We start from the raw sequence: 18,416 nt of genomic DNA on the forward strand, positions 1-18,416 counted from the left end.
GGATTACAAGCATGAGCCACTGTGCTTGGCCAGAACACATTTCTTAAGATGGGATATATAATTGTATTTGTCAGTTCTCTGGGAGTGTTAGAGTACGGAGGGAAATTTTTATAAAATTGCAGGGAGACTGAATAATTTGGAGGATGGCCTCAAGAAGTAGAAAAGAGATGAGATGTAGCACATAGTGGAAGAATACCTTATTTGTTCATTCATTCATTCAGCAAGTATTCAGCACTTACTCTTCGCCAAGTACCATTTTGGGAGGCTGTAATATTTCATGGAACAAAATAAAGATCTTTGCTGTCTAGTGGGGCATTCTAGAAGTTGATAGGAGTATGGACAGTTCATCTGTGGTAATAGGAGGGAAGGTGTTGAGTGGGAGCTTCTGGGAATTCTCTGGTTCCTTCTTTTTTAATGGAGAAAACAGAAACATGGGCATTAGCTGTGTGAGAAGAGCTATTAGACAGATGTTTGAGGAGAGAGTGGAAGATATGAAATGGTCCTCTATGACAGTTGGAGAGAGAATGCACTTGAACAATGTTGGGCAGTGCTGAGGGTTACTGTTACAAATTTAGACTAGTCAGTCTGGTGTGTGTCTATTTCTCTAGTTCCATCAGCTACACAGGTAAGGCATAGAGCAGGCAGATACTGGATTTAATCCAGTTTGTAATTTAGCCTAGTGACTAAGGTGAAATAAGAGAGGGAACAAGGAAATTGAGTGTGTACATGAGACAAGTTCTGATTATTGATTTTGAAGCTAGAGAGGAAGAATAAGGAATAAAGTTGGTAGGATGAATGGATTTTCCATTACATTAACTTGAAAGATTTTTGTTGCCCAGGAACTAGAGGAAATAAGCTGGAAAGATAGGAGGTGGTAGTCAGGGAGTAGGATGTTTGGAATTTGAGATTTTGAAGTGTTTGCAGTTATTGGTAATTAAAGGATATGAGTGACTGGGATAGGAAGGTGGACAATATTTTGGGAGAAGAATAACTCAAAGAATGGAGAGAGAGGTCAGGGTATTGTGGGGATCATCTGTATGGGATATTGAAATCCCTAGGTATTAATATTATTGGGAAGTGTGATGGTGAGCCAGGAGCTAAAATCTTATAAGATATGAAAACAAGTGATATAAAGATGAACAGATTACTGTAACAAAGAGAGTAGTGGATGGTACAGTCTAATGACTTTAGACTTAGAGCTGGGTATATTTGAGGAGGAGGCAAGGAGAATGGTCTGTAATTAGCAGTGAAGAGCAAGGAGGATACCTGTGTGGTGCCTGGTTCAGTGATAGGAAGAAAATGGGAGAAATATCAGTCATCACTTCATATAGCTTCAGGGGAGAGAGTTAATCAGGAAATCTAGAAATTGAATGTTCAGCAAAGTTGAGGATTTAGGAGGTTTCATTGTTAGTGAATATTGAGTTCCAGAAGGCACAGTAGAAGGGTTTTAGGATTCGGGGAAGAGTGTTAAATGGGGACAGAATAGGGAATATGCGTAACTATCTGGAAATTGGAGTATGGGAGATGAGGGGTGACTGAGGTGTCTGGGACTATGGTAAAGAAGGAAAGGGACTAATAAGGTTGATGAGTCATGGTTGTCTTCAGGACACATAATATAGCGAGGTTGTGTTGGGGAATGCCAAGCAGGATGTCAAGGAGACTCTCTCCATTCCTGTAGGTGGGGATTGGAGCTTGAGGCGAAGATCAGTTTTATTCAGTGCCCTTGAGGCTTTTTTATGTTTTGACCACTGCAGATGGAGATTGAAGGAATAGGAATCTGCCTGTCACTCTCTGTACGTGGTGTCATTTGTAAACTACTAGGCTTTGCTTTAGGAAGGCCAGTTGTATGAGGGTTTTACTCTGGTGTGTTGCATCTTTGTATCTACACTACAAGTGGTTAGTCTACTTTTCACTAGACAGTACTTGTTAAAAGTGTAATCTGTTACGTCTCAAATCTGTTAACTACAGCCCAGATTTTTTTTCATAGATCTTCAGACCAGTTGAATCTTAATGTTCACTGAACAGTTCCTCTTGGGCATCTCACAGATACTGTCTTAAATTTAAATGTCTGAAGTCAAATGTAACATGTTTTCCTTATTATATCCTTTGTTTATTTGTGTCACAAAATTGTACTACCTAGTTGTCTAAGCAAATACTTGAGCATCATTCTAGAGTCTGTTTTCTTCTTCTTTCCCATATTCAGTTACCATTAAATCTTACAGATTTTTTTCTGCATCACTTGGACTGTACAGATAAGTCTTACAGATTTTTATCTCCTAAATAGCCCTTGAATCTCCTTTTGTTATTTCCAATGCCTCTCAGTTCAGATCATCTACAACCCCTGCCCAAATTATTTCAGCAGCCTCCATTCTTGTTCTCCCACTCACCCTGTAACCTGTCTCCCCAAACACCCATTCTGGCCATTCTTGAGTTATATATTCAGATTTTCACATATAGCAAACTGGTTTTGGCCTATGCAGATGCTGCAGATTTAGTAGTGAGTCATAATTATGGATCTAGTATTCAGTTTATGAAACTTCTCTAATGAATATTGATTCTTAAAAAAAGTCACAGACTTTATGAGAGAATAATCCAAGTGGAAACTTTTGTTCATGAGATTACTAATAGATAATGAGGTCACCGGTTCTTTGCTTTCTTCCAAAAAATATAATTTCCTTTTAAAGGACAGTACTTTTTTTTTAAGGGAAAAAATTTTTTTTCCTATACAAATACTTTATTTTTTACTTAAATTATGTCAGTTGCATTAATATAGTCATTGGATTGTCCTTTGATTTGCTGCTATTGTTGCATAACTGATGATTCATCTTTTTTTATGGTGATGGTGTATAGTCATGCTGATCACAGGTTCCTTAAGCATCTTATGTAATCTATTTATTAATGATTTGTTCTTTTGCCTTTTTTTTTTTTTCTCCTCAGGTGAGAACTTAATGTTTCTTTTTGTGTTTTATTGAAGGTACGGCTTGTCGATGCAGGCTTTGTTTGGACTGAACCTCATTCTAAAAGACTTAAAGTTAAACTGACTATTCAGAAAGAGGTAAGCGGTAACATAATTTTCTCAGCATGGTTAAAGTGCAGGTAGTGAAAATGAGGACCTAGTGATAAGTTACTTTATGGCTTGAACAGCTTAAAAGGAAAAGAGTACACTCAATTTTAGCTGTTTGTTTCCTTTTGAGCTTCTGTAGAAATAATTAGGTCACTAGTAAGAGCAGTCATTGCTTATGATTAGCAGACTTACTAATCTTTTCCAGAGTTATTTTTATTAGGAAAATGACTGAAGTAAAAACATGGGCTAAGGTACTGATTCTCAGACTTGGCTAATCATTGTAATGACTCAGCATAACTGAAGCAAAAATACTCTGCATTTGAGGCCTGGGAATCTAGGTGTAGGTTGAGTATCCCTTATCTGAAATGCTTGGGACCAGAAGTGTTTCGGATTTTGGATTTTGGATTTTGGAATATTTGCATTATACTCACTGGTTGAGCATCCCTAATTCAAATACAAAATGTTCCAGTGAACATTTCCTTTGAGTGTCATTTAGAAACCCAAAATGTTTCAGATTTTGGAGCTGAAATTTCAGATTTGGGATTTTTGGATTTGGAATGTTAAATCTATCTTTTTAAAAAGCTTCCCATGTGATTTTTGATCTGCTATGTTTGGGAACAAAAATTTAATGAGCGCTTAATTTAAAGGAATATTTTCTTTTTAAGAAGTTTTCCTTATTTTTTTCTTAGATAGTTTCTCCATAAACATATGCATAGTCTGGGCGCTGTGGCTCACACCTGTGATCCCAGCATTTTGGGAGGCCACAGGTAGGCAGAACACTTGAGCCCAGGAGTTTGAGACCCCATCTCTACTAAAAACACAAAAGTCAGTTGGGCTTGGTGGCATATGCCTGTAGTCCTAGCTACTCGGGAGCCTGAGGTGAAGGATTGCTTGAGTCCAGGAGGTGGAGGTTGCAATGAACCAAGATCGTGCTACTGCACTTCAGCCTTGGTGACAGGCAGAGTGAGACCCTGTCTCAAAAAAATTATATATATATGTGTAAAATATACACAGAATATTCTCACAACCACTTCAGCTAAAGGAAAATTTGAAATGGTAATCTAATAAATCTTAGGAATTAAATCTGTATACCTTTCTTGAAATAGTATAACTTATTTTTATGACTTTAAGTTTGAAGACATTTGATTGATGTACTCAAGGCATTAATGGAAAAAGTTTAAATTAAATATTAAAGTTCTTTTAAAGAAAATATTTGTTATTAAACAAAACCAAATGAATGAAGGAGTGTAATTGTTTTCTTTATCAGGTGATGAATGGTGCTATCCTTCAACAAGTGTTTGTGGTGGATTATGTTGTTCAGTCCCAAATGTGTGGAGATTGCCATAGAGTAGAAGCTAAGGATTTCTGGAAGGCTGTGATTCAAGTGAGGCAAAAGGTAATGATAGAAGATGATGAGTAAGTCCTACATTTTATATTTCATCTATGTCAGTTATAAGACAGCTAGTAAAACCTCTTTCCCTTCTTTCTAAATCCTGCGAGTACCAGGGATAGTCTAGACCCCTGAAGCATTCACCTTTGGAAATAGATCATTATTACATTTTAGGTAATATTTAAAGATCATTATTGTTTGAAAAATCAGTATGCTGTATCTGTAGATGATATGTGTGTGCTGTACCTATAAATGGCTTTTTGGGGGGCAATTATTGATCAAATAATTTATATTTTAGACTTTGCACAAAAAAACTTTCTACTATCTGGAACAGTTAATTCTGAAATATGGAATGCATCAGAATACACTTCGTATCAAAGAGATTCATGGTGAGTTAAAATTTAAAAGCATTTGAAATGATATCAGATTTTTATTTCAACCTACCTAAGTAATCTTGTCTTTACTGATAACATCTGGATTAGTACTGTCCGAAAGGATTTTCTGTTAGAGGGGGAAAAAAAAACTTAGTTCTTTATCTGCACTCTCCAGTATGATAGTCACTAGCCACATGTGGCTGTTGAGTACTTGAAATGTGGCTAGAGCAACTGAGAAACAGAATTTTTAATTTTCTCCTAATGTCAGACATTTTTTTTATGTTTCATACACAAGTATAATTTTTTTCGAGGTTTCTGTTTGATATATATGCATACATACTTCTGTTCAATCTTGCTCTCAGTTATGTGAGTGACACTAATAAGAGTTAAAAAGCTTGCCTTCTTTCCACCTAGCATTTAATTAACCTTTTGAAGTTTTTTAAGAATTTGACCATTAAGCCATCCAATTTGATATCTCCTAGAGGATGTCTTTTCAGTTTCTTTTATGATATTCATCTCTCAGATATTCTATCCCTTGAGTCAATTTTAATAGCATTTTCCAAGAAAAGCCATTTCTTCTAGCTTTTTAGATTCTTAGCATAAAAGAGAACATATTTGTTATCATAATGAATCTCATCCAGAGCTATAGTTATGTCCTCTTTATTGTTCCTAATATTTATCATTTCTCTTTTTCTACTCACCTCCCCTTAGTCAGACTTGCCACTTTTATCTATTATGTTGGTTTTGTCAGAAAACTATTTTTAGTTTTATTTTAAACAATCTTACATTTTTCTTTGTCTTAATTTTGTTTTTATCACTGTAATTCCTTCAACTCTCTTTAGTTCTGTTCTGTTTTAATGAATTGATAGCTTAATTTATTTTTAATTTCTAATAAATAAACTTAAGGTCATAAATTTTCTTCTGAGTACCATGTTGGGTCTGTAGCTGGTACTTATAGCTACCTTTTTCCACTGCTCATTGCACATTTTGTTTGCCGTTAGCAAGCACCTCAGCTGTTTGATTCTTTTGGATACATACTTAGGTGTGGAATTACTGAGTTCTATGGTAAATTTATGTTTATATGTAAGAAACTGCCAAACTGCTTCAAAGTGGCTGTACCGTTTTACATTCCTGCCAGCAATATTTCTCCATATCCTCCTCAACACTTGTTACTATCTTTTTGTTTATAGCCATTCTAGAGGGTGGTATGAAGTGGTATCTCATTTTGGTTTTAATTTCCATTTTGCTAATGACTAAAATGTTGAGCATATTCTGGATACAAGTCTCTTACTACATATATGGTTTGCAGATATTTTCTCCAAAATCTCTAGTGTGTAGGAGAAAATTCACACTAGATATTCTTAATGGTGTCCTTTGAATTGCAAAAGTTTTAAATTTTGATGAAGTCCAATTTATCACGTTTTTTCTTTTAATTGTGATTTTGGGAGTATGCTTAAGAACTGTTTGTCTAATCAAGGTAACAAAGATTTTCTCCTATGGTTTCTTTCAAATGTTTTATAATTTTAGGTCTTATATATTTTTGTCTATCTCTTTTGAGTTAATTTTTGTGCAGAGTGTGAGGTAAGTGTCTAAATTCATCTTTTTCTATGTGGTTATTCTCTATCCCAGTGAAAACTCTGTTGTTTCTTCAGTGAATGCCTTGGGTCTTCTGTCAAAGATCTATTGACTGTAAATGTAATGGTTTATTTCTTTTTTTTTTTTTTTTTTTTTTTTTGTTTTTTGTTTTTTTTTTTGTCACTAGGATGAATATTTTCATTTTTCCACTTTACATTTTTTTTTCTTTTCTTTTTTTTTTTTTTTTAATTGCATTTTAGGTTTTGGGGTACATGTGAAAAACATACAAGGTTGTTGCTTAGGTGCATATGTGGCAGTGTGATTTGCTGCCTTCCTCCCCTTCACCCATATCTGGCATTTCTCCCCATGCTATCCCTCCCCAATTCCCCACCCCCCCGCTGTCCCCCCCACTCCCCCACAACAGACCCCCATGTATAGTGCTCCCCTCCCTGTGACCATGTGTTCTCCTTGTTCAACACCCGCCTATGAGTGAGAACATGTGGTGTTTGATTTTGTGTTCTTGTGTCAGTTTGCTGAGAATGATGGTTTCCAGGTTCATCCATGTCCCTACAAAGGACGCGAACTCCTCGTTTTTTATGGCTGCATAATATTCCATGGTGTATATGTGCCACATTTTTCCTGTCCAGTCTATCATCGATGGGCATTTGGGTTGGTTCCAGGTCTTTGCTATTGTAAACTGTGCTGCTATGAACATTCGTGTGCATGTGTCCTTATAGTAGAACGATTTATAATCCTTTGGATATATGCCCAGTAATGGGATTTCTGGGTCAAATGGAATTTCTATTTCTAGGTCCTTGAGGAATCGCCACACTGTTTTCCACAGTGGTTGAACTAATTTACACTCCCACCAACAGTGTAAGAGTGTTCCTATTTCTCCAGATCCTCTCCAGCATCTGTTGTCTCCAGATTTTTTAATGATTGCCATTCTAACTGGTGTGAGATGGTATCTCAATGTAGTTTTGATTTGCATTTCTCTAATGACCAGTGATGATGAGCATTTTTTCATATGCTTGTTGGCCTCATGTATGTCTTCTTTTGTAAAGTATCTGTTCATGTCCTTCGCCCACTTTTGAATGGGCTTGTTTGTTTTTTTCTTGTAAATCTTTTTTAGCTCGTTGTAAATTCTGGATATCAGCCCTTTGTCAGATGGGTAGGCTGCAAAAATTTTTTCCCATTCTGTTGGTTGCCGATTCACTCTATTGACTGTTTCTTTTGCTGTGCAGAAGCTGTGGAGTTTGATTAGGTCCCATTTGTCTATTTTGACTTTTGTTGCCAATGCTTTTGGTGTTTTGGTCATGAAGTCCTTGCCTACGCCTATGTCCTGAATGGTTTTGCCTAGGTTTTCTTCTAGTGTTTTTATGGTGTTAGGTCTTATGTTTAAGTCTTTAATCCATCTGGAGTCAATTTTAGTGTAAGGTGTCAGGAAGGGGTCCAGTTTCTGCTTTCTGCATATGGCTAGCCAGTTTTCCCAACACCACTTATTGAACAGGGAATCCTTTCCCCATTGCTTGTTTTTATCAGGTTTGTCAAAGATCAGGTGGTTGTAGATATGTTGTGTTGCCTCCGACGCCTCTGTTCTGTTCCATTGGTCTATATCTCTGTTTTGGTACCAGTACCATGCTGTTTTGATTACTGTAGCCTTGTAGTAGAGTTTGATGTCTGGTAGTGTGATGCCTCCTGCTTTGTTCTTTTTGCTTAGAATTGACTTGGCTATGCGGGCTCTCTTTTGGTTCCATATGAAGTTTAAGGTGGTTTTTTCCAGTTCTGTGAAGAAGGTCATTGGTAGCTTGATGGGGATAGCATTGAATCTGTATATTACTTTGGGCAGTATGGCCATTTTCACGATATTAATTCTTCCTAACCATGAACATGGAATGTTTCTCCATCTGTTTGTGTCCTCTCTTATTTCGTTGAGCAGTGATTTGTAGTTCTCCTTGAAGAGGTCCTTTACATTCCTTGTTAGTTGTATTCCTAGGTATTTTATTCTCTTTGTAGCAATTGTGAATGGCAGTTCGTTCTTGATTTGGCTCTCTTTAAGTCTGTTATTGGTGTATAGGAACGCTTGTGATTTTTGCACATTGATTTTGTATCCTGAGACTTTGCTGAAGTTGCTTATCAGTTTCAGGAGCTTTTGGGCTGAGATGAGGGGGTCTTCTAGATATACAATCATGTCGTCTGCAAATAGAGACAATTTGACTTCCTCCTTTCCTAATTGAATACCCTTTATTTCTTTTTCTTGCCTGATTGCTCTGGCTAGAACTTCCAGTACTATATTGAATAGGAGTGGTGAGAGAGGGCATCCTTGTCTAGTGCCAGATTTCAAAGAGAATGCTTCCAGTTTTTGCCCGTTCAGTATGATATTGGCTGTCGGTTTGTCGTAAATAGCTTTTATTATTTTGAGATACGTTCCATCGATACCTAGTTTATTGAGGGTTTTTAGCATAAAGGGCTGTTGAATTTTGTCGAAGGCCTTCTCTGCATCAATTGAGATAATCATGTGGTTTTTATCTTTGGTTCTGTTTATGTGGTGAATTACATTTATAGACTTGCGTATATTGAACCAGCCTTGCATCCCCGGGATGAATCCTACTTGATCATGGTGGATAAGCTTTTTGATGTGCTGTTGTAATCGGCTTGCCATTATTTTATTGAAGATTTTTGCATCTATGTTCATCATGGATATTGGCCTGTAGTTTTCTTTTCTTGTTGAGTCTCTGCCAGGTTTTGGTATTAGGATGATGTTGGTCTCATAAAATGATTTGGGAAGGATTCCCTCTTTTTGGATTATTTGGAATAGTTTCAGTATGAATGGTATCAGTTCCTCTTTGTATGTCTGGTAGAATTCGGCTGTGAACCCATCTGGACCTGGGCTTTTTTTGGGTGGTAGGCTCTTAATTGCTGCCTCGACTTCAGACCTTGTTATTGGTCTATTCAGGGTTTCGACTTCTTCCTGGTTTAGGCTTGGGAGGAGGCAGTTGTCCAGGAATTTATCCATTTCCTCCTGGTTTTCTAATTTATGTGCATAGAGTTGTTTGTAATAATCTCTGATGATGGTTTGAATTTCTGTGGAATCTGTGGTGATATCCCCTTTGTCATTTTTTATTGCATCTATTTGATTATTCTCTCTTTTCTTTTTTATTAGTCTGGCTAGTGGTCTGTCTATTTTGTTGATCTTTTCAAAAAACCAGCTCCTGGATTTATTGATTTTTTGAAGGGTTTTTCGTGTCTCTATCTCCTTCAATTCTGCTTTGATCTTAGTTATTTCTTGTCTTCTGCTAGGTTTTGAGTTTTTTTGATCTTGCTCCTCTAGCTCTTTCAATTTTGACGATAGGGTGTCAATTTTAGATCTCTCCTTTCTTCTCATGTGGGCACTTATTGCTATATATTTTCCTCTAGAGACTGCTTTAAATGTGTCCCAGAGATTCTGGTATGTGGTGTCTTCATTCTCGTTGGTTTCGAAGAACGTCTTTATTTCTGCCTTCATTTCATTGTTTATCCAGTCAACATTCAGGAGAAAGTTGTTCATTTTCCATGAGGCTGTGCGGTTCTGGGTTGGTTTCTGAATTCTGAGTTCTAACTTGATTGCACTGTGGTCTGAGAGACTGTTTGTTATGGTTTCCGTTCTTTTGCATTTGCTGAGGAGTGATTTACTTCCAATTATGTGGTCAATTTTAGAGTAGGTGTGATGTGGTGCTGAGAAGAATGTATATTCTGTGGATTTGGGGTGGAGAGTTCTGTAAATGTCTATTAGGTTTGCTTGGTCCAGGTCTGAGTTCAAGTCCTGGATATCCTTGTTAATTTTCTGTCTCGTTGATCTGTCTAATATTGACAATGGTGTGTTGAAGTCTCCCACTATTATTGTGTGGGAGTCTAAGTCTCTTTGTAAGTCTTTAAGAACTTGCTTTATGTATCTGGGTGCTCCTGTGTTAGGTGCATATATATTTAGGATCGTTAGCTCTTCTTGCTGCATTGATCCTTTTACCATTATGTAATGTCCTTCTTTGTCTCTTTTGATCTTTGTTGCTTTAAAGTCTATTTTATCAGAGATGAGAATTGCTACTCCTGCTTTTTTTTTCTCTCCATTTGCTTGGTAAATCTTCCTCCATCCCTTTATTTTGAGCCTTTGTGTATCCTTGCATGCGAGATGGGTTTCCTGGATACAGCACACTGATGGGTTTTGGCTTTTTATCCAATTTGCCAGTCTGTGTCTTTTGATTGGGGCATTTAGTCCGTTTACATTTAGGGTTAATATTGTTATGTGTGAATTCAATCCTGTCATTTTGGTGCTAGGTGGCTGTTTTGCCCTTTGGTTGATGCAGATTCTTCATTGTATTGATGCTCTTTACCTTTTCGTGTGTTTTTGGAGTGGCTGGTACTGGTTGTTCTTTTCTATGTGTAGTGCCTCCTTCAGGAGCTCTTGTAGAGCTGGTCTGGTGGGGATGAACTCTCTGAGTTCTTGCTTGTTCACAAAGGATTTTATTTTTCCTTCACTTATGAAGCTTAGTTTGGCTGGATACGAAATTCTGGGTTGAAAGTTCTTTTCCTTAAGGATGTTGAATATCGGCCCCCACTCTCTTCTGGCCTGTAGGGTTTCTGCCGAGAGATCTGCTGTGAGTCTGATGGGCTTCCCTTTGTGGGTAACCCGACCTTTCTCTCTGGCTGCCCTTAGTATTTTCTCCTTCATTTCAACCCTGGTGAATCTGACGATTATGTGTCTTGGGGTTGCTCTTCTAGAGGAGTATCTTTGTGGCGTTCTCTGTATTTCCTGGACTTGAATATTGGCCTGCCTTGTTAGGTTGGGGAAGTTTTCCTGGATAATATCCTGAAGAGTATTTTCCAGCTTGGATGCATTCTCTTCGTCACATTCAGGTACACCTATCAAACGTAGATTAGGTCTTTTCACATAGTCCCATATTTCTTGTTGACTTTGTTCATTCCTTTTTACCCTGTTTTCTCTAATCTTGCCTTCTCGTTTTATTTCATTGAGTTGATCTTCGACCTCTGATATCCTTTCTTCTGCTTGGTCAATTTGGCTGTTGAAACTTGTGCATGCTTCACGAAGTTCTCTTGTTGTGTTTTTCAGCTCCATCAATTCGCTCATATTCCTCTCTAAGTTGTCCATTCTTGTTAGCATTTCGTCAAGTCTTTTTTCAAGGTTCTTAGTTTCTTTGCATTGGGTTAGAACATGTTCTTTTAGCTCACGGAAGTTTCTTATTATCCACTTTCTGAAAGCTGATTCTGTCATTTCATCACACTCATTCTCCATCCAGTCTTGTTCCCTTGCTGGTGAGGAGTTGTGATCCCTTGTAGGAGGAGAAGTGTTCTGGTTTTGGGTGTTTTCATCCTTTTTGCGCTGGTTTCTTCCCATCTTTGTGGATTTATCCACCTGTTGACTTTGTAGTTGTTGTCTTTCTGATTTTGGTAATTTTAAGTCTGCTGTGGCAGAACTCATAAACCCCCTGCTCTTCCCCCTAGGTGTTCTGTCCCAGGGAGTTACGGTTTTATGATGTTCCCCTGTGCGGTTGCTGTTTTCCCTGCCCACAAGGTGGCAGCCTAGTCACACTCAGGTTGCAGAGGCTTCGCTAAGCTGCTGTGGGCTCCACCCAGCTTCCGTGTGAACTTCTGGGTGTAGTTAGAACTGCTTCTGATATGTTGGCCCGCCCCTGTAGTGACGGAGTCTCTGTAGTGGCGGATTGCCTTGGTAGAGAACAGCAGGGTGCCTATGGAGAACGCCCCTCCTCCACAGAGCTGGACCGTCCCGGTTTCAGTTGTGTTTCAGGTCTTCTTGCTGGGTAAGAGGGGACACCGTCTCATCTGATCTGCCTCCGGAGCCGCTGCGTTGGCTAAAGCCGCGGCTCTGAGATTCGTGGCGCTGGCCTGGCTCCCCGTTTCCGCTCCCCTTGCTGGCTTATAGGGGACTCAGACTCTCTCACTTTGTACAGTGAGCCGTTGCCTCGGGGTGCCGGCCCAGCGGCTGCGCCGTTCAAGCCAGCGGCGCCAGCAGCGCTGGCGACCCGTGTGGCTTCTCTGCGTGAGAATCTCCTGGTCTGTGGGCAGTAAAAATCAGTCTGGAAATACGGCGTCCACTCACCCTCTGCGCTTTCTCTCGGAGCTGCATTCCCGAGTTCCTCCTAAGCGGCCATCTTGGATCAATGTAATGGTTTATTTCTAGAATCTCAAGTCTATTCCCATTAATCTCTATATCTATCCTTAGGTTAGTATCATGCCATCTTGAATACTTACTAAAGTTAGTGAGTTTTGATATTGTGTGTAATGTTCACTTTCTTAATTATTTTGGCTATTCTGGGTAATTTTAGTATTGGCTAGTCTGGTAATTATATTTAGCTGAGTTATTTGCAAGAATATCTTTAATATTTCTTAGGTAGGTTTGCTTTTGGCTATTCCTTTCTTGATGATTCTTAGTGCTACTGCTTTGTGATGAGATAATGTTGTCTTTAATAATTTCTACTGTTTGGGATTTATTGAAATTGTTTTATTTTTAAAATCTTATCACATGATTTGTTTTTTCTTCTTTCTTTTTTTTTTTTTTTGAGATGAAGTCTCTGTCTCCAAGGCTGGAGTGCAGTGTCACAATCTCAGCTTACTGCCACCTCCGCCTACTGGGTTCAAACAATTCTCTTGCCTCAGCCTCCTGAGTAACTGGGATTACAGGCATCCACCACTATGCTTGGCTAATTTTTGTCTTTTAGTAAAGACAGGTTCCACCATGTTGGCCAGGTTTGGTCTTGAACTCCTGACCTCAGGTGATCTGCCTGACTCAGCTTCCCAAAGTGCTGAGATTACAGGCATGAGCCACTGTGCCTGGCCTGGTACATCATTTTTAAATGAATATTTTATGAATGTTTGAAAAAATATGTATTGTTGCTTTTTTTTTATTTTTTACTTTTTATTGCATTTTAGGTTTTGGGGTACATGTGAAGAACATGCAAATTGTTGCATAGGTACACGCATGGCAGTGTGATTTGCTGCCTTCCTCCCCATCACCTATATCTGGCATTTCTCCCCATGCTATCTCTCCTCAACTCCCCACTCCCCACTGTCCCTCCCCATTTCTCCCCCGACAGACCCCAGTGTGTGATGCTTTCCTCCATGTGTCCATGTGTTCTCATTGTTCAACACCCACCTATGAGTGAGAACATGCGGTGTTTTATTTTCTGTTCTTGTGTCAGTTTGCTGAGAATGATGGTTTCCAGGTTCATCCATGTCCCTACAAAGGACACGGACTCATCATTTTTGATGGCTGCATAGTATTCCATGGTGTATATGTGCCACATTTTCCCTGTCCAGTCTATCATCGATGGGCATTTGTGTTGGTTCCTTTGCTATTGTAAACAGTGCTGCAATGAACATTCGTGTGCATGTGTCCTTATAGTAGAACGATTTATAATCCTTTGGATATATACCCAGTAATGGGATTGCTGGGTCAAATGGAATTTCTATTTCTAGGTCCTTGAGGAATCGCCACACTGTCTTCCACTATGGTTGAACTAATTTACACTCCCACTAACAGTGTAAAAGTGTTCCTATTTCTCCACATCCTCTCCAGCATCTGTTGTCTCCAGATTTTTTAATGATCACCATTCTAATTGGCATGAGGTGGTATCTCAATGTAGTTTTGATTTGCATTTCTCTAATGACCAGTGATGATGAGCATTTTTTCATATTTCTTGGCCTCATGTATATCTTCTTTTGTAAAGTGTCTATTCATGTCCTTTGGCCACTTTTGAATGGGCCTGTTTTTTTCTTGTAAATCTGTTTTAGTTCTTTGTAGATTCTGGACATCAGCCCTTTGTCAGATGGGTAGATTGCAAAAAATTTTTTCCCATTCTGTTCGTTGCCGATTCACTCTAATGACTGTTTATTTTGCTGTGCAGAAGCTGTGGAGTTTGTGTATTATTTCTTAAAACTGTGTTATATAATCTCAGTTATCTCAGTCTTGATAGTTGGTTATTCAAGTTCTGTGAATTGTTACTATTTTTTGTCAATTTGATCATTTTGGTTTTGAGAGGGTCTTATTACAGTCCCTTACAATGATAGTATGTGTTAATATTTGTTAATTTTTTCTTTTTCTAATAGTTTTTGTTTTCCATATCTCAAATTGTTTCCTGTTATCTTCTTGCTAGATTATTCCAGAGTCTTATTACAGTCCCTTACAATGATAGTATGTGTTAATATTTGTTAATTTTTTCTTTTTCTAATAGTTTTTGTTTTCCATATCTCAAATCGTTTTCCTGTTATCTTCTTGCTAGATTATTCCATTTATTACATAAAACAACTTTCTTTGTTCTTTGTTTTTCTCTCCTCCTTGGCCTTGAGTTTTATTTTTTCTAGAATTAAAATTATGACTTCTGTTTTTATTTGCATTTATCCGATTTGTTGTCTGTCATTTTGCCAAAGAAGTCTTAAGTGATATCTCTAATCTGTTGTGACTACAATATAATGTTTTCTAATAACTTGATTTTGTTTAAAGTAGATATAATTTATAATATAGTCATATTAATAGAGGAGAATCCTATTTTTCAGAATTATTTTCATATGACTTTTTTTTTAAGATGGCCTGGATTTTTATTATTCCTCAAAACAACATGCTCAGAAGATGGTCGAATTTCTTCAGTGTACAGTTCCCTGTAGGTATGTTCTGGACCTGAATGTGACCAAGTCTAAGGACCTGGGAATGGATGTGGGTCACACATATTCTTCAGGCTCAGACAACTTCTTATTTAAAATTGTAGGAGAAATACTTATACAATCAGGAAGCATATACTGGATTAACCACCTACTCATAGAGGTGGTAGGACTTGTGCTCCAAAGATGGGGAAATTTTCATAGCTGGAGTTTATTTTAAAAGGTACTATTAGTGTGAACAAAGATTTGCAGTGGGCATTAGTGTGGCTTTTAATAATGCTATATAGAAAGTAGATTGGTCTGAACAATGGAATGTTCTAGAGGTTTTTGGTAGTTAAGGTTCAAAACAGGTAAGGCATAGTCAGAATGGTGAAGGTTTTGACATGCAAGTGGAGGAAACTAGGTTTTACCAGAGCAGGCATTAGGAAGCCATTTTAGATCTTGGACATTGATGGTTTGATTTAATAAAAATTGATATTCCTGAGTCTATACAAGTTAATGACCTTTGTCTTTATATTACTACTAACTTTTTTCTTAATAGATACAAAGCATCACAAAGACTGATCTCTCAGGATATCCATAGTAACACATACAATTACAAAAGCACTTTTTCTGTGGAAATTGTTCCAATATGCAAGGTACTTTTTTTTTTCATTTAATCCACATCTGTAAAAGACTACAAGTAATTAGTTGGCTTATATGTAGTTTGTAGCTCCTGGTTTCTCTCTAGGGTTGGTTAAAAATTTAGAATAAGTTCTTTAAGTGATTTCTGACGTATTCAGCCTTGTTAAAGGATATTTTTTAAAAAATTATGGTTATAAATGGACAGACCTTTTATTTTGGTGTATTAAAATGAAAAGACCTAAGTACAGTTGATGAAAATCCATATTTCTTAAAATTTGTGCTCCTATGAGCCTATATGATAGTTCAGTGAAACTGAATAAAATGAATGATGTTAAAATCAATATTAGTGAGCCACTTTGTGGGACATGTACAAACAAGATTTTGGCAAGAAATTAATTAAAGAATATTGTGAAAATGTGATCATAGAATCATGATTTTAAAGAACATCACACACGGGACAGTTGGAGGGGGTAGGGGAGAGAGGGGAGGGTGGGGAGGGATAACATGGGGAGAAATGCCAGATATAGTATGTACCTAAAGTAAAATAAATTTAATAAATAATAATAATAATAAAATAAGCTGAATAAAACATTTAAAAGGTGTATTATTTCATTTCATTGTACTAAGATAAAACCCTGCTTCAAAAATATATATGAATTAAAATTCAATAAATAGTTATTGAGCATCTATTATATAGAAAGCTGTGTACTGAGGATTGTATAACTACAGGTCTCTGCCATTTAAGAACTTTTATGTCAGTATTAAATCGCTAAAAATGATAACTGCCGTAATTTATTATGACCATTCTACATAAAGTTAATCTAGATACTTTAGTGTCTTTCACCTCATTCTTATCTCATAATAACTGAGGTAAGCCATACATATCATTTTGAAGATGAAGAAATTGACATTTGAGGAGATTAGATGACTTGCCCAAAGTTACGTGATCACAAAATGATAAAGCTAGGATTTGCACCCACATCTGTGTCTCCAAAGCTTCAAGGCCACATTGCTATTTTATAGTATGTACTAGGGATGAAATGATAGCTTAAAATAGGGTCAGCAAACTTTCTCTGTAAAGGGCCAGATGGCAAATTTTGTAACTTTTAGGTGGAATATGCTTTTGCAGCTACCCAGCTTTGCTGTTGTGCAAAAGTAGCTTGGATAATATGTAAATGAATATGTAAATGACAGCCGTCATTCCACCTCATCCTCCCAAGTAGCTAGGGCCACAGGCATGCACCACCACGTTTGACTAATTAAAAAAAAAAAAAATTGTGGAGACAGGGTCTCCATATGTTGTCCAGGCTAGACTTGAACTCCTGGGCTCAAGCAGTTCTTTTACACTGTCCTCCCAAATTGCTAGGATTACAGGAGTGAGCCACCACATGCTCAACCAGGATTTTTAAAAGCGTTTTTATTAAGAGAAAATGCCTATCATAAGAGAGAATAGATCATTTTCAGTTTCATTAAGGTCTGATTCTTTTCTTTAGTCTTTGTTGATTGACAGAATTAAAAATAATGTTTTGGTTGGTCAATTGCAGTTGGATTGGGTTTACGTTGATGAGTGTTTATTGGACCATTTTTTAGGATATGGCTTATTCTAAATGTTAGTTCTTATGCCTAGGATAATGTTGTCTGTCTGCCTCCAAAACTGGCACAAAGCCTGGGAAATATGAACCAGATTTGTGTATGTATTCGAGTAACCAGTGCCATTCACCTCATTGATCCAAACACCCTACAAGGTAAATTCTAGAAATGATTTGCCTTGACGATTTTGTTCTATATGCCAAGCAATAATAATAATTTGCCCTGTTAATTTTTCAAGCATTCTTGCTAATGTTGTTTTGAAAGGCTAGTTAAAATTTGTGCTGTTGTTTAATCCAAAATACTGTGGATTACAAAACTTTGATTACTCTTATATTTTTCATTTATGGAAACAATTCTGTTAACTTTTACAAATGTACTGATTTATTCCATTAATTTTTACTGAAATTGACTTACTTACCTCATTGAATTTTTGTGACTATTTGCTTCAGTCCATTGCCAAAATTTGGTGTCTAGCAGTTACTTTAAATTTTGGAACATTTGACTTTTTGTGGCCTAATGGAACATTTAGTTTAAATATGAATTTTAACCAATTTTGTCATTATTATAGATCTCTTTTTAACATTCTCTTTATATAATGTTATTTTTTAAAGAAGACCACATTTTGGTAGGTATCTTAGTATTTGGATGTACCTCCTACTTGATCTTTTTCTTACATTTTCTGTAATTTAAGTTTCCTTTATTAAGAAAATGCATTTATATTGATATTTTTCTAGAAAGTCGTTCATTGTCTTTATCAGTTAGGATTCATAAGTTAAAGATCTTGCAATATTGGGATGGACAGTCTTGATCTGTTTGGTAGAACTAGTCTTTATTCCCTATAAACTAAGCAGCTAAGATGAGATATGTTTGTAAAATAAAGTGCCAGCACATGAAACAACTGTACCACTGATTGATTGGATCTGATCTTATTTAAAAGCTCTTAGCCATGTGGCATTCTGATTATAGTAACTATTTAAGATATGTTTGACATCTGATACATTTTTCTTGTGCTTTGAGAAGTTTGGGGTTGGTTTATAGGAATACATGATGACCCTAAGGAGTGAGTTAATACTAGTTCTTTTGATCTGCCGCTTCCTAGTTGGTATCTATGAGTTTCTTCTTAGTTAATACA

The 18,416-nt window shown here is 37.1% G+C and overlaps 1 protein-coding gene across 4 annotated transcripts in view; it reads left to right on the forward strand.

Moving 5' to 3' along the window:
* NMD3 (NMD3 ribosome export adaptor) overlaps positions 1-18,416 on the forward strand; it is a 116,496-nt gene that overhangs the window by 87,973 nt on the left and 10,107 nt on the right. For all 4 annotated transcript variants that reach the window (XM_012447358.2, XM_064378878.1, XM_064378879.1 and 1 more), the window contains 6 exons: positions 2,975-3,055; positions 4,332-4,460; positions 4,753-4,843; positions 14,998-15,076; positions 15,612-15,708; positions 17,322-17,439. In XM_012447358.2, coding sequence (XP_012302781.1) covers positions 2,975-3,055; positions 4,332-4,460; positions 4,753-4,843; positions 14,998-15,076; positions 15,612-15,708; positions 17,322-17,439 — 595 coding nt within the window. The remainder of the gene's footprint in view (positions 1-2,974; positions 3,056-4,331; positions 4,461-4,752; positions 4,844-14,997; positions 15,077-15,611; positions 15,709-17,321; positions 17,440-18,416) is intronic.

The sequence above is a fragment of the Aotus nancymaae genome, unplaced genomic scaffold (assembly GCF_030222135.1).
Source record: "Aotus nancymaae isolate 86718 unplaced genomic scaffold, 86718_ANA_hifiasm-v0.15.2.pri h1tg000019l, whole genome shotgun sequence".
Lineage (NCBI taxonomy): Eukaryota > Metazoa > Chordata > Mammalia > Primates > Aotidae > Aotus > Aotus nancymaae.